The sequence below is a fragment of the Rhynchophorus ferrugineus genome, unplaced genomic scaffold, assembly GCF_030347505.1.
Source record: "Rhynchophorus ferrugineus isolate W39M unplaced genomic scaffold, kcgeb_rfMv2 rfM3, whole genome shotgun sequence".
NCBI classification, from domain to species: domain Eukaryota; kingdom Metazoa; phylum Arthropoda; class Insecta; order Coleoptera; family Curculionidae; genus Rhynchophorus; species Rhynchophorus ferrugineus.
The window spans coordinates 69,192,689-69,218,490 of NW_027472582.1; the positions used below are offsets into that span (position 1 = coordinate 69,192,689).

At 31.0% G+C, this 25,802-nt stretch overlaps 1 protein-coding gene across 7 annotated transcripts in view; it reads left to right on the forward strand.

The window, feature by feature from the left end:
• The window catches only part of LOC143193379 (monocarboxylate transporter 12), a 60,643-nt gene that overhangs the window by 21,915 nt on the left and 12,926 nt on the right, over positions 1 to 25,802 (forward strand). For all 7 annotated transcript variants that reach the window (XR_013005002.1, XR_013005001.1, XR_013005000.1 and 4 more), the window contains exons 2-3: positions 18,135 to 18,271; positions 24,064 to 24,340. Coding sequence is in view for 2 of the 7 variants with exons in the window: in XM_076399560.1 (XP_076255675.1) it covers positions 18,176 to 18,271; positions 24,064 to 24,340 (373 nt within the window). In the remaining 5 variants the exon portion in view is untranslated. The remainder of the gene's footprint in view (positions 1 to 18,134; positions 18,272 to 24,063; positions 24,341 to 25,802) is intronic.

Sequence of the window (25,802 nt, forward strand, 5' to 3'; positions counted from 1 at the left end):
GCTTATTGTAATCTTAATCATTGTATTGTATTGTAACAATTGTTGTAAACCTCTTCATTATTATTTTTGAAATAAAGTTTGTTTTTTTTAAAGACATTCTGAGTTTCAAACTTAATTGGCGCAGTCGGTAGGATACTTCCGGAATATCATATAGTTCGCAGTGAATTGTGATCACCGTTTGTATCTACAATTAAGAAGAAAGAACCACCACTCAACGTTGTTACTTCAATTGGAAGGCGAACTCCTGCTTTGGATCTGGACAAAGAATCCCAACCAGTAGCAGTTAGCATAAGGAACCAGGACAACTTGGCGTAGCTAGTGTCCAAGGCGTATAGCAGACCAGTCGAGAAGTGAATTCTCCTCGCAGACGGCTTCTACTATTACGACATCAGGAGCAATCCAGAGACTTATACATTACTGTAAGTCACTTATTGGTATAATCCTGATTAATTAAGAAACAAGAAGAATAATAATTATTGAATTGAAAATCTTGATATTTATATACGATTTATATAACAATTATTGTAAAAAAGGGAAATCCAAGGACAACTTATTCAATAAAAGTTGTATCCCATTGGTGCATTCCATATAATTTCATTGATATTTATATACTATTTTTATATAACAAATATTGTAAAAGGAAATCCAAGGATAACTTACCAAGCTAAGTTATATCCTATTGGTGCATTCCATATATGTATATTGTAATTTCATTATTTTTATAAACTAGTTATATGAAAAGATTTACGAAAAAATTAGAGGGAATAACATACCCAACTATTAGAAACAGAAATAGAGAAAGCTCCGACGAAAGTTTAGAAAATATTTATTCACACCTAATTAACTTTTTTGATACCGATATGGCAGAATCATTAAGATCAACTGTTCAGTTATTGAAAACATTCGACGGAACTTCATCTAAATTAGATAGCTTTATTAACCAAATAGACACATTTTATGCTCGATATTATACAAATGATCAATCCCAACAAGAATATGTGCTGTTAGCAATCAAATCAAAAATAATTGGTGAAGCTGAAGATTTCATACTTACACGTCCCGATTTAATTTCTTGGGATCAAATTAAAATTGCTCTTCAACAAAAATTCAGTGACCCAATCACTAGATGTAACTTACAACAACAGCTCATCTTCTTGGTGAGAAACAAAAACGAACCATGCTTAGATTATATTCAAAGATTGAAATCCATTAATACTCAAATTAATACTAAGATTTGTACAGAAGTGCAAAACTTAGAAGCACGAAACATCTTAATCAAACAAAACGAATTAACAGCTACACAAAATTTACTTGCTAATATATCGAACGAATTAAGAACTTTATTGATCGTACAAAATCCGCAAAATTTAGATTCCGCGATTGATATTATTACTAATTATGAAATATTATCAAGTCAAGACAGATTTAAGAATAATTTTACACAGAATTTTGAGTCAAAAAGTCAAAACATTAATTTAAAACGTAACTTGTTCCTTAAACAAAATATCACAACATATCCAAAAAATCAATTCCCTAGTCAACCAATACCTATTAGACCACAACAGGTTAAAACATACTTTCCCCCAGCCTATGCAACATTTGGCAAAAACTTCCAAAAAACTCAAACTCCTCACGTTAAAAGTCAATATCCAAAACCCATGTCAGGCGTTAGTATAACTCCACGACAACCACAACAATCAAACGTTCAACATCAATATCGAAACAAACCACAACATTTCAATACAAATCAAAATCATTTCAAAAATCAATACCCTCCAGGTCAACAAAGATTTAAGATAGAAGAATTAACTCACGTCGAAAGAAACTTACCAGAGTCATCCTCAGAATCAAACGACTCTGAAATGAATGATCCACCTAATGATTATCCTTTCCCTTATGATGACCAAAATCCAGAATTTTTATATCCAAATGAAGAAGAACAAAATTACTACGTAAACTTTCCCCCCGAATTAGAAGATAACGAAAATTTTTGTTCACAAGCTTCGGAAAATCATGTCTCCAATTAAATACTTTTCAAGTCAACCAACTTCCTTATATCTATATCCCAAATTTAGATTTAAAACTATTAATTGACACAGGTTCTCATGCCTCTCTGCTTAGACCTTCTATAGCCGAACATTATTTCCCAGAAACAATCAAACCTCATATAACAACACTCCACACTTGTACAGGCAGTCAAAAAGCATTTTCAAAAGCCAGAATTCCTCTATTTCTTAGTTTAGGAATATCCCAATCAGTAAATTTCGTATTATATTCTTTCCATGATTACTTTGATGGAATATTAGGAATCAAAGACCTCAAAAGATTAAACCTAAATATTAATCTAGAACAAAACCTATTATATAATGACTATCTCAGAATACCATTCTATTTTCGCGAAGACTTCAGTACATTCATTGTAGAAATTCCTCCTAATACAATAAAAAACACAAGATTGTTCACCGATCTTCCTGAAGAATCTTCTTGGTATATCCATGAATATAAAACTGACCAACTAACAATTCAACCTACTATCGTAACAATTAAAAATAACTCTTTCTGCGTGGATATTAAAAATCCAACTAATAAACATCAAACAATTAGGTACTCGATAACAGAACATCCCCAAATGAGTCCATTTAACGAAAATAACTTCGACATTTATAACTTTGATATTGGAACTAATAATAATTATTATAAATCAAACGAAATTAGCGACAAATTAAATTTAAAGGAACTAATTAGACATTCTCATTTAAACCACGAAGAACAAAACAGTCTATTCAAATTATTACAAAAGTACCGTCACGTTTTACATAAAACTGGAGATAAACTGACATTCACGAATGAAGTGAAACACAAGATTAAAACCACTGATGAAATTCCAGTGCATGCCAAGACATACAGATATCCCTATGTCCATAAGAATGAAATAGAAAGACAAATCGCAGAAATGCTTGAAAATAAAATCATACAACCATCGAGCTCACCTTGGAGTTCTCCCGTATGGATAGTGCCTAAAAAACTAGACGCATCAGGACAAAGAAAATGGCGCTTAGTAATTGATTACAGAAAACTTAACGAAAAGACCATCGACGATCGATACCCCATCCCGAACATTTCCGACATTCTCGATAAGTTAGGACGAGCACAATATTTTACAACTTTAGATCTTGCTAGCGGTTTTCACCAAATCGAAATGGATCCAGAATCAATTCAAAAAACTGCTTTTAACGTAGAACATGGTCACTACGAATATTTACGAATGCCATTTGGTCTAAAAAACGCACCCGCTACTTTCCAGCGTACAATGGATAACGTATTACGTGGTCTACAAGGAAAAATATGTTTAGTATACATGGATGACATAATTATCTTCTCAACTTCCCTACAAGAACATTTGGAATCTTTAAGAAAAGTCTTCGATCGCTTAACCTCCTATAATCTAAAAATACAGTTAGACAAATCTGAATTTTTAAAGAAATCAGTAGAATTTCTTGGACATGTAATTACTCCAGAAGGAATTAAACCAAATCCTAAAAAGGTATCCGCAATAAAAAATTTTGAAATCCCGAAAACTCCTAAAGAAATAAAATCTTTCCTCGGATTAATAGGATACTATCGAAAATTTATTAAGAACTTTGCAAAAATCACAAAACCTCTCACACAATGTTTAAAGAAAAACTCCAAAGTTAATCACGATAGAGCTTTTATAGAAGCATTCGAAACATGTAAAAATATCCTTATGAATGATCCTATTCTTCAACACCCAGATTTTCAAAAACCCTTTATCTTAACAACAGATGCTTCGAACTTTGCTATCGGTGCTGTATTATCTCAAGGCACAATTGGAAACGATTTACCTATTGCATACGCTAGTCGAACCTTAAGCACAACAGAATGCAATTACTCCACTATAGAGAAAGAACTATTAGCCATAGTTTGGGCAACCAAATACTTCCGCCCTTATCTTTTCGGTAGAAAATTCTCAATAGTAACTGATCACAAACCTCTTCAATGGCTATTTTCTATTAAAGAACCCAACTCAAAATTAGTACGATGGAGATTGAAACTCCAAGAATTCGACTTTACCATACATTATAAAAAAGGAAAGCAAAATCTAAACGCTGACGCTCTTTCCCGTCCTCCTCTTAAACATTCAATTGAAATACATCCTGTAGAAATACCCAAACCTCCTTTAACTCATATCTCAGAAATAAGTGATAGACCAGATGTAAATACTGAAGATCAATACCTATGGCTTGATCGAGTAAAACACTTTTTCGAAACGCAAGAACAAATACCAGTCTTTGAGAAACCAAAAAAGATAAACAATAATAATAGTGAATATGAAATTTGGAACAAAAACTGGATGAATATAGAATATTCAGAAAAAATTCGAGAAATTAAAGGAAATCTCTTCGAACAATCAACAGATTACTCATTAGCGCACTGTGTTGCAGCTGACCTTCGAATGAATAAAGGAATAGCGTGCATATTTAAGCACAAATATAAAAATCAGAAGGAACTATTAGAGAAAAAGGCCAAAGAAGGAGAAATACTTATATGGCCAGATCAAAAAGAATCCCGTAACATATATTATCTAATTACAAAACGAAAATCGGAAGACAAACCAACGTACGAACTTCTATGGAAAACATTAGTCCTTATGAGCGAACATATAAAAGAAAATCACATTCAAAAATTAGCCATCCCAAGATTAGGATGTGGCCTTGACCATCTAGATTGGAAAAAAGTAAAATCTATGATAGAATACATATTTAAAAATATAAGCATTGACATACTTGTATGTAATTTGGAAGAACCAATGATATCGATAAAAGATAAGCCTAAGATCAAGATCATTTCAGACATACAAATTAGACCACCCTACAGTAAATCAAATATTCAAGAGAAATCGCAAAACTCCAATGAATCAAATATCCCTGAAAACGCTCAAGATAATATTTCAGAATCCGATACGATACACACCTCTTTGGAAAATCCTATACTTGGTGCTCCGTATGTGAATAAAAGCATCAACACTTTCAAAAACCAAATCGTTTTTAAATGGACAAATAAAATTAAACCATACGTGGTAAAACAAAACTTGTTTAACGAAAAGAAAAGAACATTTATATTTGTAAATGAAAACCCCACTACGGAAGAAATTCAAAATTTAATCATCAGTTATCTACCTCCAGATACATATTGTCTACACTTCCCATTTAAGGAATTAGAACCACTCATTCTTCGAGTATTCGCAGAAACTTTTAAAAACAATGCTTACAAATTAACTATATCAAACACTCTATTAGAAGATGTAACCAACCCTGATAAACAGAAGGAAATTATCGAAAAATACCACAAGACAAAGACATCTCACAGAGGTATTACAGAAAATATAAAAAATATAAAGCAAACATATTATTGGCCAAGCTTAGAACGAGATGTAATAGACTATATAAAAACATGTGAAACATGCCAGAAGAGTAAATATGAAAGACATCCGTACAAAGTAATTTACAAACCTACACCTATCGGTTCTAAACCCTTTGAACATATATACATGGATATATATACCATATCATCTCAAAAATTCCTAACGATTATAGATAACTTTTCCAAATTTGCCTCTGCTTTTCCTCTAAATGACAACTCGATAGAGATATGTCAAAATCTAATCAAATTCTTTTCTCAACATGGCACTCCAAATATTATTACCACCGACAATGGCACTTCTTTCAAAAATAACCTCCTACAAGAATTATGTAAACTTTACCAGATAGAAATTCACTTTACTACTCCCTATAACCCGAATTCAAACTCACCAATTGAACGATTTCATTCCACATTAAAAGAAAGCTTAGTTGCATTAAAGGACGAGCATCGTTCTAAAACAATCCAAGAACTAGTAGACATTGCCCTCTTAAACTATAACAATAGTATACATTCATCGCATGACTACACACCGTTTCAAATAATTAAAGGAAATTTAAATTACCAATTAAATTTCAATAGAAGTCTAAATCAAATGCAGACAGATTACATATTTGATCTATCTAATATCTTCAAAGAACTGAACGAACATATACACTCTAAATTAAATGCAAGAAAAGCAACCACTTTAGCTAAATTAAATAAAAATCGAGAAAACGACCCCGAAATACCAGAAGGCACAGAACAATTAATTCAAACTCCCCATAGGCTACCCACGAAAAATCTCAATCCAAAATTTATCAAAACTAAGTTTACTAATCAACGACATCCAAAAGACGTTAAAAGAGTTAATTAACCAATCATTTCCAGATAAAATCCCTATAAACAATCCTCTTCTTTATAAGTTACATGTAGGAACAATACAACATAGAAACCTAAGACAAATCAAGATAATATACTATGATGGGTAATCTTTCTGTAACGATGTCAATGACAACGCTTACTACACACTTTATCCTAACAATGGACAATATAGAAAGTAATTTGCGTATCATATCAGAATTATGTAACAATATACAAACCGCAATCAACTTTGCTGAGACCGGTACCCTACATCACAGCATAATAAAAATCACAGACCTAAATAAAATTATCTTACAGATAAATCCCAAGGCGCGAATCCCATTCGATAACATAATCAAATATTATGAAACAGCACACGCTGACGTTCTAATAAAAAAATAGTTTAATCATATTTCATGTTGCGATCCCGTTAATCTCGGACATACCATATACATTATACCACCTTTTTGCTATACCGATTCAAAATCATATTGTATCTATTAAAAATCCTTTCCTTTTATTAAATAAGAATGATTATTTTAATACCCCAGAAAATTGCATTAAAATCGAAGAAATAATATTATGCTCAAAATTTAACTTGAATAAAGATGAAAAATGTATAGTCCAAACTATTAATGCTGAATTCGATCATTGTCCCATGATACCCATATTATATAATCAAACTAGCGTAAGACAACTGCAAGATAACTCCATCATAATTATACCAGCACTTGAAGAAAGAATATCATTATTTTGCCCGAAACAAAATTCTATTGAAATAGTCAAAGAACCTTCAATTATTTTCCCAAAAACATGTAAGGTTAATGTTAAAAATGAACATTACGAATCTCAAAAAAATCAATGTAATTAATCTACGGCTTAAATTGCCATCCATAAAAATCAATACTGGTTTATTCCAACAAAATAAACCTGTTAAATTAAAATCAATAAATTTAGAAACTTTGCATAATGATATAAAAGCTGTTGATTCCCTATCAATTCATCCTCTCCATTCTTTTAATGTAGGAGAAGGAATTTCAATTTTAACTATAATTATTATATGTATTGTATTTGTAACTTTAGGAATATATATGTACTTTAAATATATTAAAAAGGACGATGTAAAAATGAGCATAAAACTAGACCCACTCGAGAATGCCACCCCATTCTCTCATACTTAAGGAGGGAGGAGTTATATGGTCATTTATGTCCACCCAAACAACTTACTAACCTTTAGACTTAAGAATAGCTAACACAGCATAATTTTACTATAAATGTAAAGGCAGAATGCCTAGATTTCAGTCTCGCCTATCCATTTGTAAAGACTGTTGTTAAGTACTCCAGTCTCGCCTATCCATTTGTAAAGACTGTTGTTAAGTACTCCAGTCTCGCCTATCCGTTTGTACTGTACGTGTTTAAGCATAATAAGTCTCGCTTATTGTAATCTTAATCATTGTATTGTATTGTAACAATTGTTGTAAACCTCTTCATTATTATTTTTGAAATAAAGTTTGTTTTTTTTAAAGACATTCTGAGTTTCAAACTTAATTATACAAAACATTTTTAGTTATTCTTTGGAACATTCTGTTAAAAGAAAAGTATAAGGAATTGATCAATAGTACAAAAAATGTTAACATTAATACATGTACATTATACTTTTGTTCTATTTTATGCAGTTTTATGATATTAGGTAGTATTTAGGTGAATAAATTAAGATGATCAATTTTTTCTGAAAATTATTTTATAACTTATGTGTTAATATTTTTGAAATTTTATTTTGCACCTGTAATATTCATGATTACATTGTGATTAACTCGTAATTATACAAAGTGATGATTTGTTTTCGCGTTCATTGTAAACTATTCAAATATTAACCAATTTTAGCAATGTTCGTAATGATATGTGAGCGCCACAATATTGAAAACAGATAATTTAATCTATCAAAATTCGCTTGGCTTGTCTTTGTTTGTCGATAATTTATCATGTGTTAATGAATGTGGATGTTTAAATAATTAGTAGATTAACCCGATGACGAATATACGCACTTTATTGTACATAATGATTGTGTTAAATTAATAAAATAGATACATAAAGTTTTTCAGATGTTTGCGTGGGACGTATTTGCTTATGTATCGTCATCATTAAAAAAATACATACATGGTTATCTGGTTTGAAAAAATTTAAAAAAAAAACACTGTCTATAAAAGAGTTGGTGGTGTATATTGTTAACATATAAGTACAATATTGCAGTAAGTATGTTGATAACTATTTGATAACTATTTGGATATTTAATTTTTATTGTTATTTATATTTTCGAGCCATTCTTGGTGGATTTCATATATATATATATATATATATATATATATATATATATATATATATATATATATATATATATATATATATATATATATATATATAATTAATTGAATATTGAAAAAAGAAATTACTTATTTTGTTTCTGCAATCATAAATTATAAAATATTTCATAAAATTGAAATTGATCTGAAAATCAACTGATATATGCAGATTTTTAATCAAAATGTTTTACCGTGGAAATCAGAAATCAGAATTGGTGTTTACTTCTTCATTACCCACGAAGAACGAACCATCTTAGTAAATGATTTGTTTGAGTACTGAAAACTTCGATTATATCTAAAATCTACCATATTTTATTTCTATATAATAACTCAATTTTTATAATAATTTTTTTCAACATTATGAAGGAATTTGATTGATGGCATTACGAATGAAATATGTTGTTTAAAGTTAAGATGTTATTCAAAGTTATTTTAACTCTGAGTTTTAGTTCAGTTTGGTTTTGCCATACAACAAAATTCTAATCTAAATAAAATATTTAAACAAAAATACTGTTATCAAATACAATTTATTTTAACATTATAGTAAATCCAAAGCATATGTTATCCAAGGTCTAAAAACTACAATTAAGTACACAGTTATAATAGTTTGTAGGTTAGGGTTGTGTTTGATTATATTTACATTTCTCTTTTCCATACCACCTATGAGATGGAGTATGGAGGTGTATGGAGTATGGAGAATTATAGGCGCGTTTGTAGTTGTATCCCTTGGAGGCCTAATCCACCTAATTAACAGTTGTATATCCAAGTAATATATTTTACTTTCATTAGAGGGCATATATACTTTTTACGCTTTGTTCATTCTGTAAACAAATATCAATGCACATAAATCTTTTTCACTCTACAATAAGATATCCTACAGTTATCATATATTAATTATATACTCACCTTTACTTATTTCCATTCTCATCGCCCTTCCTTAGAAATTCGCAGCATTGAATCATATCATATTCAGAAAATTTTCATCAATTGACATCAATTTCTCCTTCAATGTGTTTTATCGAGTTCATCCAAACCGAAGGTGTTATTAACCATTCCTGTTTCCAGCACCAAGTACAATATATCTGCAATGAATTATGAATAAACGTTGTGACTAATAAAACCTAATCAATTATTATTCCAACGTTTACCTTTTTCCATCAACTTTTGTTGCTATAACACTAGTTTTATTATCATCGTGTCTTGAGTGACCGTTGGGTGTATTGGTCCAATTGTGAAATATCCATGTCTCATTCAAATACATAAATTGAAATAATAAGTCTTCCTTCATTTCATTATATGCTTTTAAAAATTTTAATCTTTTAAAAGCGATATCCTGAAGTTCGATTTAACCTCTTCGATACTTTTCAGACTCCTTTGAACAGTTTCTTTTGAAATAATTGTATTAAATTATGTTTGTATTGAAAAACTACTCACTGTTTTTATGCATTTCATATATTTAGTCTATGATGGTACGAACATCAAGCTGATCTTGATTCGTCACCCGCTTTGTATGAGGACGGTTTCTTTTCGGTGAATCCAACATTATGTTTTTAAATTTTTGAGTTATTTCAGTGATGATATACTCATATTCATACTAATATTTTCAATAAAAATTGCAGCAAATTAATATTTAAAAAATTCCTACCTCTCTAATGAATTTTACTGGCTCCATTATCTCGTTCTGGTTTGAAATTTTCAATCAGAGTAATAATAAGCAGCTATTTTAAATTTATCAAAACCAGCAAAGTATTAAAATAAGGTTTGCCGGTTTATAACCTCTTATCACTATTGTTTTGGAGAATTTTTCATACGTCTGACAACCGTCTGACCGTACAGGCTAGTTCGGTTACACGTTCGAAGTTCTCAGACAGCATTGTGTCTCTTTTAACTAGAATACAATGAGAAGGAAAATATTGTCTGATACTAAAAGGAATTTACAAATTTCGGCAGGCAATACATTACACATCCTAATGACGTATGTACAAAAAAACTTTGGATAGACTATATATATATGCATCAAATGCATAATTAATTGTCAATCCTAATATCCCGAGTGGCCTTATTAAACGTACACCATTGTATTATGACATTAGCATTGTCAGTCGATCATATACATCCGTAAGTGAAGCTAAAATTAGGCGGATTGATTTGCCAATTATTTGCCATTTCCCGTTGTTGTGTTTGTTGTGAACACAGAGCGCCGATTAATCGTAACTAATAGACGGATCTCATACATGGAGGGTTGTTCACACTCTCTTATCTCCGCTATTGACCGGGAACGGAGGTAATGGGAAAATTGGAGATATTGGCGAGAGACGATCGAACCAATCGATCTGCATCAAAAATTAATTGCCGTGGAATAATTGGCCTTTGTCTGGTTCGTATTGCTATAAACAGTCGTCTGAATCTAAGCGATTGCCTATACGAAAGTTACGAAGGTCGATTCTAATTACAGGGGTTGCCTTTTATGTTTCGGGATTCAAGATCAAATATCAATTATTCGTTCAAGTTACTCTTTTGATTTTTAAAATATTCTCCATTAATCAGTAATCGAAAAGGAGTATCGCCACAACTCGAATTTCGAATTCCACAATCAGTTGTCTAAAAACTATTTCTAAATAATATAAATGAACGGTTCGAATTTCGAAATAAGTCTTATAACTTCTTTTTGCCTTTAAAACAGTCGTTTGTAAGAGAAAAACTTGTCTTTCAACAGCTATCTGTATTGGTTCGTAAGTTAATTTCGTTTCATTTGTACTAAAACTGCTTGTTACGTAGCTTCCAATAATTCTGCAAGATTGTCTTACGCCTGCATGTTCCCAAAAATGCAATTCTAATGCTATAATGTTTTCTTTACGCAACGAAAAAACGATGCCTCTGGAGTTTATTATTAATACAACGTGGGGAAAAAGTCCCGCTATCATTTTGATTGCCTATAACTTTACTTAAAGAAAGGATAAGTAAGTATAGTTTTCATAGGGAGTTTATCTGGTCTTTACTTTTTTTTTCGTTATGACTGAAAAATTATATCGCCTAAATGGTGACCGAGATTCTCGATGCAACTTTCGACGCTTTTAAAGACATTTTTCATGATATCCTGCAACATCTGAGGCTGAATTTCTTCAATTTCGTGACGAATATTGTCTTTAAGATGTTGAATCGTTTGGGTTCTATTCACATAAACTTTTGATTTTAAAAAACCCCATAAGAAAAAGTTTGGTGCTGTTAAATCCGGAGATCTGGCTGGCTATGCTAAATCGCCACTTCGCGAAATTAGTCTTCGTGGAAAAAAGACATTCAATAATTGGATTGTGAACGAGTTGTGTGAGCTGTGGCTCCAACTTGCTGAAACTACATGTCCTTTAGTCCTTGCTCTTCCATTTCAGGCACAAGAAAATTTCGAATCATATCTTGCCACCGTTCAGCAGTAATGGTCACTGCAACACCATCTCATTCATTTAAAAAAAATAGGGACCAGTGATATATACCACACCATATAGTTGTTTTTAGTGGATGCATGGCAGCGATGTTTCATGAATTAATTGAGGATTTTGTGTTGCTCAAAACCGACTGTTCTGTTTACTGGCGTGGCCACTGACGAAAAATATTCAATTTCACGAAACAAACTTAGTATTGTATTACTATACTCGATGATCAGGATCTCTCGGTAGCAATTTTTTTTAAACTGGGAACCGTCTCTGAATTGATGTTTCTGGGGATTCTGTAACTATATATAACACTATAATGCAAGTACTACAGTACAGCAGTAATACATTAATTTGTAAATTAAGATTGTGCTAAGCATATCCAGTGTAAGATGTAATTTATTTAAAAAAATCGCTCATCTGTCATTTTCGATAAGGTTTGTTTTTTAAAAAGAATTAAGAAGAAAAAGTAATTTAAAAAAATTAATAATACAATACATTATACTATAATACTATAATATTTTTTGTGATTTATGTTGCATACATTCAATAAAGAATCTAACCTAGATAAGTCAGGAATTTGATTATTTATAATAGATCATTGACAGACAAATAACTCACAACCTTTTTTTGAACAAAAGCTGAAAAAAGGTGATTTTATAAACTAAATTGGCAATTTTCGTAATATCTAATGATGAAAAAGATGATTAAACTTAAGTTTATCATACTTTGTTTCAAAATAATGCTAATAATGAAAAGGATTGCGAAGAGAAAACTATCCTTTGACTGTGGTGAAACTAAAATGACCAATACCAATACACCAATTCAAACTTGACCAATAATCACCTAGATATATATAATAAGCGATACTTTTTTCATACTTTATGTATATATTATCAGCATATTTAATGACAATTAATCTTTTTTACTCAAATTGACATTATTTTCAGATTTTTATTAGTACGTAATCATAAAAAACACATTAAAACGATATATAGTTCCATTCCAACCAATTCCAAACTTTGATTTCTTATCAATAGAAGTTCAGTTCCAACCTTCGTAGGGTGAAGACGTATTTTCATTACGGTCCAAGCTATAAAAGATACCTTTCTTTAAAAAAAACCCAGTATTTTATTACGGTTATTTAATTGAGTGTTAAAAACGCATAACAGATGCGGCTATCCGTCTCTCAGTGGACCTAAAGTGTAGTGAATACGTGTTTACGTGACCAGACAAAAGGACTGCATCTCATTTTTATTAGTGTTTAAAATAATTTCATCTTATTTTACAACAGTCCTTTTGAAATTCATTTATAGTATTTATAGTAAAAAAACTAGTGCTAAAATAACGTAAGTGAAAAATGAAGTGCGTGAAATAAACAATGTATTTATTTTATTTTTTTTATCCTCTGGAAGTAAATTAAATAAAATATTAAAAATTAAAAAATGGCAAACAATAGCGATTCAACCAAATCACCTGCACACTTTGATATAAGATTAGAACAAACAGCAATAACGCAAACTCCACCATCAGAATGGACTACAGTCGTTAACAAAAAACGATTGAGAAGTCCAGAAGAAGAAATCGCGAGGAAACAAACAAGAATCAGTGACTATTGGTTGCAGAAACCGATAGAGACAAAAAACAGTTTTAGCAACCTGTCGGAAGAAATTGAAGAGAACATACAACCAAGCCCTGAAAAAGTTGTTCCCAAACCACCACCAATAACAGTCTATAAGGTAGGAATAATAAAAAACATCCATGATTTATTAAAAACCATTACTACGAACTATACAATTAAAACAGTGAGCTATGAAACAATTAAAATCCAATTGTTCGAAGCGGATCACTTTAAAGTTCTTATAAAAGAATTAGATGAAAGAAACACCCAATACCATACATTCAGGCCAAAATCCGAGAGAACATTTAAATTCGTACTAAAAGGATTACATCACGGGACGGACTTTAACACCATCAAGGTAGCACTAGCTGAAAAAGGCCACGAGGTCGTAAATATTCACAATATACGACATCACACGACAAAAAAACCTCTGCCTATGTTTTATATAGACATAAAACCTAATGGAAACAATAAGGCGGTGTATGAAATCACCAAATTGGAAAATAATATTATTAAATGCGAACCACCACATATAAAAAGAATTATACCACAATGCACAAGGTGTCAAGCGCACGGGCACACAAAGACTTACTGTCGCAAATCATATAGATGCGTAAAATGTGCAGGAGAACATAAGACAGGAGATTGTACTCGTAAAGTTCGCGATGAAAAAGTGAAATGTGTCAACTGTAACGGAAATCATCCAGCGAACTACAAGGGTTGCGCAGTTCACAAGCAACTACAGCAGAAACTCTATCCTGCCTTAAGGGAAAAAAGGCATCAACAAAAACAATCCACTACTACCAATTTACCACTACCCACCAGAACAAGTCAACCAGACATAACTTATGCCCAAATAGTTGAAAATGGTTCAGCACAAAAACGAGAGACAATATCTCAACCTACTGAAACTAGCAACATCTCAAGATTAGAAAATATGATGGCCAAACTAATGGATCAAATGAGTACGATGCTTGGTCTACTCACAACCGTCGTAAGCAAACTTGCCTAATGCCTGAAACCAATAGCTACAAAATCGCCGTCTGGAATGCCAATGGGCTCCAACAACATGCCAGGGAACTAAAAATGTTCGTAATTGAACAAAATATTGACGTTATGATGGTTTCCGAAACACACTTTACGGACAAAAATTATATGAAAGTTCCTAAATATAAGCTTTATCATACAAATCACCCTGATGATAAAGCACATGGAGGTACAGCCATAATAATTCGAGATGATATAAAGCATTTCGAAAAAGAAAAATTCCGCAAAGACTACCTGCAAGCCACCAGTATAACCATAGAGGAAGCCCATGGACCATTAACAATTTCTGCGATTTATTGCCCACCCAAACATAACAACAAGGCAGAACAATTTCAAGAATTCTTCCGTACACTAGGTAATAGATTTATAGCAGGAGGAGATTATAATGCAAAACATTTAATGTGGGGTTCAAGAATAATAACCTCAAAAGGTAGAGAACTGCTCAAAGCCATAAGGATAGATAACTTACAACATATCTCTACTGGTGAACCAACATATTGGCCTTCAGACAGAAATAAAAAACCAGATACAATAGATTTCTGTATTACAAAAAATATTGATCCAAAAAAGTGTCAAGCAGAATCATGTTTCGACCTGTCTTCTGATCATTCACCAATAATAGTAACAATTTCTTCAAAAATTACCATCAAAGATAAACCCCCTTCTCTGTGCAATAATAGAACTAACTGGCCCTCATTTAGAGAAAACTTAGACCAAAATATCTCTCTAAACTTACCGTTACAAACTGAAATGGATATAGAAATAGCAGCAATAAATCTTACAAAAAATATACAGGAGGCAGCATATTCCGCGACTCCCAACATTGAAACATTTCCAAGAAAAAATACACATATATCATGTACAATACAGAAAAAGATAGCAGAAAAAAGAAAGTTACGACGAAATTGGCAACAGCAAAGGACTGAAGAGAATAAAAGAAAATTTAATAGGGCCATAAAAGAGCTGAGAGATCTAATCCAAATCGAACAGAACCAAGGCATTCAAGAATACCTAGAAAACTTGACATCAACTGAGGCTACAGACTATTCGTTGTGGAAAGCAACAAAAAAGCTTAGGAGATCCCAGCAGCATAACCCACCTATTAAAACAAGCGAAAATAATTGGGCGAGAAGCAATAAAGAGAAGGCCGACATTTTCTCAAAACACTTAAAAAATGTTTTTAAACCTTCCCAGTCTCAGCTACATAAAGATGACGAAAATAAAATTACTAGCTTTCTAGATTCGCCATTTCAAATGGATTTACCGCACGAGAAATTAACGGTCAAAAAAGTTAAACATACAATAATGAGAGAGATTAATATTAAAAAAGCTCCTGGTTATGACTTAATTACTGGCAAAATTTTAAAAGAACTATCAGAAAAGGCTATAAAACTATTAACATATATATTTAATGCTATGCTACGAATTAATTACTTCCCTAGTATCTGGAAAGTAGCTAAAATATTAATGATACTTAAACCAGGAAAAATACCAGAAGATGTGACCTCCTACCGACCTATAAGTTTATTACCAATAATCTCGAAAGTTTTCGAGAAGTTATACATAAAAAAACTAAACTATATAATAGAAAAAAGAAAAATTATTCCAGAACATCAGTTTGGCTTTCGCAATAAGCATGGGACTATAGAACAAGTGCATAGACTTGTAAACCAAATAAACGCTGACCTAAATGCCAAAAGATATTGTTCGGCTGCTTTCCTAGACATATCTCAGGCTTTTGACAAAGTATGGCATACGGGCTTGCAGGTTAAACTAAAGAAACTTCTCCCTCATCCGGACTATCAGCTACTAAAATTGTATCTCACTGACAGACATTTTATTGTAAATCAAGGCGATAAACATACCGAATTACATCCCATATATTCAGGAGTTCCGCAAGGTAGTGTACTGGGTCCAGTACTGTATCTTCTGTATACGGCTGATCTGCCCACCACAAAAATAACTACTGTGGCAACATATGCAGACGATACAGCAATCTTAGCATCCCATGAAGATCCAGTCACAGCATCAATAAACCTACAAACCCACCTGGAGCAAATACAATTATGGTTGAAGACATGGCGCATTAAAGCCAATGAATCAAAATCCACGCATATAACGTTTACCCTGCGTAGAAGAACATGTCCACCAGTAAATATCAATCATCGCCAACTCCCCCAAGCAGACCATGTTAAATATCTTGGTATGAATTTAGATCGACGCCTAACCTGGAAGAAGCACATACTCTCTAAACGGAAACAATTAGGACTAAAATTATATCAAATGTATTGGCTCATTGGGCGCAAATCCAAGTTATCATTAGATAACAAGGTATTGCTGTATGAGTCTATACTCAAGCCCATTTGGACATATGGAATTCAACTATGGGGTACCGCTAGCAAATCCAATATATCCATCATTCAACGGTTCCAAAATAAGGTGTTGCGTGCCATTGTTGATGCTCCGTACTATATTTCAAATAAAGTGATACAACGCGATATTCCTCTAGAACCTATAACGAGTGTAATCCAACGTGTTTGTGTGAAGTACTTCGAAAGAGTGTCAGTGCATCCCAATGTACTCGCTAATCAGCTAAATATGCGACGTGATAGTGAAGTGCGTAGACTAAAACGTTTAACACCATCTGATCTGATTACTGGACATATGTAGAGTTTAGAATAAGCATTAGAATAAGACTAATTAATTAAGATAATATTTTATACAGAAGATTGCTTAATGAAGTGATTTTCTACATGCCATGTATATATAATATAAACAGAAGAAATACTTATTGCCAATAGGGCAGATTGTGGACTCACGAAGAGTAATAATAAAAAAATTATCAATAGAAAAAGAATAATTAAGAAAAAGTCAATCTGGAATTTATATCTGTTATGTACAACGTGGCAATTTTAATACGGATCATACAAAGCATTATGAGTAAAATATTGTTTGAAGATCTAAGGCAAACAGAATCAATAATTAAGAGCAGAAAAAGAAAGTACTACTACTGAATGTCGTAAAAATTATTGGATTGAAAGAACGACGATGTTATTAAAACAAAATTTATTGTATGATAACAATCAAGTAGTTATATATACATTGTAAGTAATCAGTAACAAGATAATCACTTAACCTACAACCAGTTCGATGTATCCTTCATGGCACCTTGTAATTTCACCTTTATTTCTGCAGCATTCGCATTAACATACTCCTTGAACGTGTTACATTTACAGGCTGAACGCATGTTTGTTTATAGGCGTTTTTATCAAGATCAGCACCACTAACAAAGGTATTGATCGACCTTAAGGAATTAAATACGATTATAGTATAAACTGATTGATGTAAAGGTCAGATAAGGTATGGGTGGCGTTGCTTTAACGGCGTGTTTTGTTTCAGGTTTACCTATACTTTCATCTGCTGTGAAATAGTACATCGATATGGCGCAGAAAGTCGACAAGAAGGCGAGCCTTACCGATACCCCACCAGATGGGGGCTGGGGTTGGATGGTTGTTTTAGGTGCAGCTCTAATTAATGTAAGTAATTAGGTTTTTGATTAGTTCTTGTTACGGGTTTATTCAGTATTGAGGATTTAATGAATATTAACGGTTATGCTGTTAAAATTTCGTTGGCAACAAAATAATTTCGGTGTTAAATAACAGTGTGTTATATACATCTGACTAGTATTTTTAAATAAATCAAGCTCATTGTTGTCTAGTGGATATACTATTTTGAGAATTCTATTTTCGTCTACTATCGAAGTGGTGTTTTAATACTTGATGCTTCTTGGATGTGCGATATAAAATTTAATTGATATTCATGTATCTATTTTTAACTTTGTGTGATAATATTGTATTAGTTTCTTGACAACCTTGAATTTATATAAACTGCTTAAAATGATTCTATGTCAGGGCTGTTTGAGAATATTGTAATTTTTCATATACTAAGGAAGATCTGTGAGTCTTGACACTGTGATGGTGGAATATATAGTTCATGAACTATTCTAGATCTTTAATTAATAATCTGCTGAGGAGGCTGTCTAATGATTTTGAATATTCTTCATCAAACCTCGTTATTACCTCGATTTAAGAAATCTTAATTACCTACTTTTTATATCACTATTTGTGATCTCAATTCTCCTAGGGTAAATATGTCCAAATCATTGCAATATACGTTTGTGAAATAGGTTTTTTGATTGTATATTACTTGAGGAATTGAATAACTTTATTTTTATCAAGATCTTAAAGAAGAATTCGTAAAATTCATCAAAAACTATTGCATCTTTGTTACTTTAACCTTTAAATTTATGAAATGCTGACAAGATATGTTCAAATAGGTATGATTTTAGTTTTGATTATAACGTTTCTCTTCCTTGATATTCACTATGGTAGTAACGACAATGTTTCTTTCTTCTTTTTTACTAACCATCCCAAAATCTTAAATAATATTAGTCTATAATTACTTAAAAAGGTTATAATCATGATGTACAATTGCTGGTGTGTAAAAAACTCATCTGTTGTCAATATTTTGTTTTTTTAGATTTATTAATGATCTTATGACTATTATTTGTGATTTATTAAGCATCTTAATTGGCCTTAAATACTTACAATTAATAGAAGATCAATTAATAGATTTTAATCACAGTTTGCATAAAACAGAAATTACTTTCTTGTCAACTTATACATGCGGTTATACTCAGTTTTTCTATTGAAATCCGCACTAGAATCATTGAGATAAAATTGTGGGACGTCCAGTTTTTTGCAGATTGATCTGCTTTATGTGGCATAAATATACAAAATAATAAAACTTTAGACGTAGTATTTGTTATAATTACTTTATCATTATTATTTGGCTATATTGTAGATTTTCAGTTCTAGTATTGTTGAAGTTAATAGAAAATAATACTATAATATAATTGAATGTAATTTCTAAACATTTCAGGTTCTCCTTTTTAATTTGTATATTGTCATAGTTTAGTTGAAGAATTCAAGGTGATATATCGCGGATGATTATCACGTATTCTTGTAATTGATTTAAATTAATTTTATTTCTGATTATTTAGTAAAATCAGATGTTAGTGTCTACTCTACGTCAGGGTTTCTCTTCTACTTGATAATCGATATTACTGTTTATTCTTCAGCTTTTATGCAAAAATCTCGGCCAATAATTGATTATTGGCTACTTTTTTTGCTGTAAAATTTGGTTACTATATTAAGAAAGCTTGGATCGTATGACTAATTAGAATATTCGATAAGCTTATCTGCTCTTTCCTTATTTATTTATAATTTTGTATACCTGGTTTTTAATTAGTCATCACTTGCTCACAGTACCACAGTCCTTAAAATTTAGAATCAGGGATATTTTATTTCTTTATTGTTTAGCGAGCACGTGGAATATGACGTTAGCTGCTGACATAAACACGATGCTCTTGAGCGTTCTTATCAGTTATGAATATAAAGGAAACAATTATCTTGTGGTTAAACTATGTGTTTTCATCAAAACCGTTGTGTTAAATAATTTCTTAGATTAAATATGTTTTAAATATCGTATGTTGCATCAACAATGCATTAGTTTCACTAGTAGCCTTGATTATGAATCCTATTTTATGCGTCTTAATTTTTTTTTAATAGACCTTGCTTTAATATTTAGAGAATTATTATCCTACATATCAAATTACATTTTTACGATTACTCGTATGATTTTATCTTTGAGCCGTTTAGCCTACAGTCTAGTTCACCAGATTGTTATCACAACAATGTCGAAACTATGATTTGTTCATTGTTCAGATCTTTTTTAGCTCAATTTTGTCTGGGGAAATGTTGATTTCACTTTTTTTCACTTCAAACGTGGTCGTAAAGACACCGATGGTGCAGAACACAAAGGACGTCCAAATGAGGTGGTAACATCAGAAATCATAAAAGAAATCCACAAAATCGTTTTGGATGATCAAAAAGTGAAGTTGCGTGAGTTAGCTGATATTGTATAGGTATTAAAAAACGTATTGGTTTCATATTGCATGAGGGTTTGACCAGGAGAAAGTTCTGTTCAAAGTGGATTTAGCGTTTGCTCACTGTTGACCAAAAACAAGAACGAGTTAATGATTCTGAGCAGTGTTTAGCCATGTTTAAACGTAACAAACCGGAATTTTAGCATAGATATGTGACAATGGATGAAACATGTATCAATCATTTTACTAGGGAATCAAAACTATCGTTATCTGAGTGGACAGCAACTGGTGACAGGCTTATTTTGAGGCAATATAGCTTATATGTTTCACATTAAAACATTTTATAAAATTACTACTAGTCCTTATAGTTTAAGTTTGCTAATATTGTTTTAGTATTTCTTATTTTTTATTTTATATTACCTTAGGAGTATAAGAGATAAACTGAGTGACTTTAAAATAAGTGAACATCGAATAAAATTAGTCAAGTACTTTTATTAATAATGTATTAATAGTAAATATAGTTTTTTTAATGTACTCGCCTATGATAAGCTTATCTATTATTCTTAATTGTGTGTGAGTTAGAGTATATTAACTAGTTTTATCATAGTTGCTGACGACATTGCTGTTTTTAATTTTGTTTTGATCTTTTAACAAATTGAACACGAGACGACATAACATACGATAATGAAAGAAACGTGACATTTCCAAAATTTTTATCTGTTACTTTGATAAATAGCTCAGTGTTGGAAATGCCTAAGCCTCATTTTAATTACTAATATCATTTAAATAGAGTTAGGTTAAGTAATGTCGTTGTTTATTATGCAATAAATATATTAAATATGGATACATTTTATTTCATTTTTTTGCTGATAAAATAGTATGTGATATTTAATTTTTCTTGTATATTTTCTTCGAGAAATTAATTTGCTTTTCTTCACCAATTTCAAATTACCTATATTTGCGAAACTATGATATTTTTCGCAACAATAATATTTTCGCAACAAACACTTTTTGTTAGTCTGTAGAAAAACTTTGTTAGCAAGGCTTTCCTTGTTCTTAGTTACAATAGGGGCCAATACTATTTCTGCTACCATTTTGATCCAAAGAATTTTTGATATTTCGAATAAGCGTAACTAATTATTATTGGTTTTGTGAGGATTGGCATATTTGAGTTAATATAGTATATGATAAGTTTACATTATTTCTTAAATGTTCATGGAGGTTTGTCATTGTTTATTTTATTTGTATTATTGTAATAACTATCTGGTTACATTTTTAAATGAGAGATATCAACAATCAATTAAAGTTAAATATTTTTTAATAATAGATGATGGTAGATGATGTAATTCATGCTGAATTTTTCGAGCATTTTTTACTCTAAATTCGGAAATTATTCCTGTTTAAATAATCAGTAATACGAAGTCTCAAAATTTATTAAAATTATTAATTGAGTTTATAGAAATTATTGTGTTGTCAGTTTTTCAACGATAATTTTGTGTTTATTGAACATAAATATCAAGACAACATGCTAACTCATCATCAAATATAGCGAACCTCATTCAAAGTCCCATCACTTAAGAACAACTAGACCTTCTAAAATTTTTAAATTTCACTGTGATACTAGAAATTTTTCGCAAAGTTTAGTTTGATATCCGGTGTATCACGAGTTGTTAGAACGTGACTGATATCGTGTCGCTATTTTAATATTGATGTGATAAGAGCTTGTGTAAACAAGTCTATTTTTTTGGCGTTGACCTCTGGGCAAACATCTTCAAGATTATTTTAATTGCTGTGTACATACGTCCATTCAAGGAGTTTGTCTTGTTTGTTCTTGAGCGGTACGTTACAATGAATTTATATTACAATTTAAGTAGTTTCGTATACAAGTTAATTACCTCATTTTCTAATAATAGTGGGGTGGTTAATACTTTATTTCTAAACCCTTTTTTATCAATCATAAGCAAACGAGACTTATTTTCTTTTTTAATCTATTGATTAATTAAAATTTAATGTAATATAATGTATACTTAAAAGTGTGAAAAAGTAATCCACGTTTTTTTATATTTTGACATTAAATATCGTATCACATTTATCCAAGGAGCAGATAAATCTTAGTTTTGATGGCTTGGATTTACTGATAAATCAATCTTCATAGATTGAATAACGATTCATCAATATTCATAACAGGCTAGAAGAATTAAACTTTAGTTAGAAGAACTTAAGAAGAAATAATAATACAGTCAGTTGTCAGTTATGCATCATTCAAGACGTGGTTTGGCTTTATATTGAATAAGTGATTAATCTAAATGTCCTATTGCTGTATCTAAAGAAGCTTTCGCGATTATTTGAAGTTTCTATTCAACTCTTTGACACAATTTCTTTAGATTTCAATATCGTTTATATTTTTTACATACTTACTTCGATTTGTTTTCTGTTGTTTAATTTTTTAATCATCTTTTCATCGTTCATTGTTTTCTTGCATTATCCCTTTTTTGACTACATTCATATATATTTTTATATTTTGTATTAGAATATTTATGACGATTTTTATGCTGAATATTTATCACGAATGTATGGATGATTATTTTATTATCTTATATTTTTTATGTTACATGAAATTTACTTCGAACTTTTTCTTAGAAAACATTTTATATTTTATTTATTTTTTGCTATCATGTTATTTTACCTTGTTCCTCCTCTTTTTCTACGCCTTTGTATCCTCCTTTGCTTTTATCTTCTGCTTATTCATCCTTACATTCTACACACTTAGTAATTTTATAGAGATACCAGAGTTTTTATCTAGATATCCCTGAAATTTTATTTTATTCCTTTGTATATGTTTCTTGTGATGTAGTAGTTCTATTCTTTTAGGTTTTGTAGTTAATATTAGAGCTACAGGCCTATTATATTCTCTCTTGGTGTCTCACATTTTATATAATATTAATTGGTTTCCTAGTGATTCTGTATTTTGCATCCTCTAGCTTTTGCCTGGATACTTTCTTTTTGTCTGTGTTTTATATTTTACATTGTTTTGTTTGCTCAGCAGAGACTTCATATTAACATTTTTTACCTAAGTTTAACAGTTTTAGGCATATTTTTAAATTTAAACTTTTATAACACCCTTCTCAATCTTTCCTTTTACTTTTACTTTGGCTTGCATTTAACATACGTGATATAGGACTTAATTTAATTTCGTGAATTTTTTTTGAACTCGTTAAAAAACTTCGTTGAATTTTCAAACCCTTTTCAACAATATTATGCTGTCTATACGACAGCTAAATAATAAGAATAACTTACAGAATATGAGTTTGAATGATGAAAAAAATTGATGGTTCTTTTACGTTGGAATGTTTGACGTGCTAATGTTAATTTTTATTCCAGATGGTGAACCAGGCTTTGTTCTCAGTTTTCGGGCTGATTTTCGGAGAGACTCTGAAAGACATGGCGGGAGGACATGCCACCGGTATCACGTTAGTGATGGCTGTTAGTGTTTGTGTTACGAACTTCTCGGGACTGTTGGTTGGACCAATGATGAAGCGAGGAATTAGTGTTCGGACTATTACGATTTTTGGAGTATTATGTGTGGGTTCCGGAATGATCTTTTCCAGTTTTGCCAGTTCAATATGGCATATCGTTATAAGTTATGGCATATTTACAGGTAAGAAAACGTCAGATATTTTAACAATTAATTATAATAACAATATAATAACAAATCATAATAAAAATTATGCTTTAATGGGCATATTTTAGTCATATATCTTATTTATTAAAGCTTTTCTAGTGTTGTTTACTAGCAAATTATGTTTTTGTTTAATACTAATACTAGTTTTTGACTTCCTTGTCCATAAATGGAATTAGGCTATCTGAATACTATGAATTAATTTTACTCTTTAAGCAATTGCGGAAGAGACTTAAAGGTCTTAAAGGTCGATAGGGTGATTTAATTAGGGTTAAGGAAGGAGGGTTCTGATTAGGTAACAGTGAATGGAGAAAAAACAGAAACTCTAAACAGCCATACTTGTGCTGCGTAAAGGGCTCATTCACCAAATATTTTGTATAATATTCTTTTCATCGAGATTATATTTCCTGTGATAATAAGGCGATGAACATGTAATGAAATCTAGTTTGCGATGGTGTGGGTATCTCTTTGGTGAGAGAAATGAACCAAGACTGGAGATCACACTGCGGTTTCCTGGGTCAGCTAATTGTTAAGAGAAATGGGTTCGTTTTTATATATTGTGTAGGGCAATGCATCTCTACATTTCAAGATTTTTTTTTAATTATATATATTCGAAAATTAGTTAAAAACTAGTGATCTTCGTAGAAAATTCTGTGATGAAGGTTAAACATAATTACAGTGATACTGTTTACTGATATTAGACTATACTGATACAGTGGATTACACCCTCTTATTTAAAATAAATCCTGATATCATCTGTTCTTAGTTTCTTCAAACAGCTAGTAGAACGTTTGAAATAACAATGTATTGCATTATTGTGTTGTAATATCTTTTGTATATAATACTTTATAAATCACTTATAGCAGCATTTTAAAGTAATCAAACAAATTGGGCGCATAATTATGGTGAAAAAACCTTTACGTCACACCCTGTTTTAATTATACTAAGATATTTAAATATAATTTGTTTGAAACAACTTGTGACTTGCAATCACATCTATCTCCATACTTTTATACGTGGTATAATTTAAGCGAGATTTCTGATAATGTCTTTGTAACACGTCAATAATAATCTACAGATAATGTTACAATTTTTTTTCATTAGTCATCTTGGTAGTCGTGTAGATATTTTAGACTGCATGGAGTGTATTTTTAACTCTGATACGGCAAAAGTTTATTTAAAAATAATGTAGTAGATATATTTTAATCGGTTGTTTACCAATATTTTTATTATATGTTTATAGGGTGTATTGAACCTAATTATAACTTTTAAGTGATATCCTTGTGATTTAAGTAGTTATTATTTATATCCTCGGATGTGACAATTTTAATATCTGGCGTCTGGCTACAATGTAAATATTTGAAATATATTTTTGGTAGTAAATTTCGACAAAATAAATTAGCTTCCAGTTAACAATAGAGTGGTATTTTATTTTTTAGTA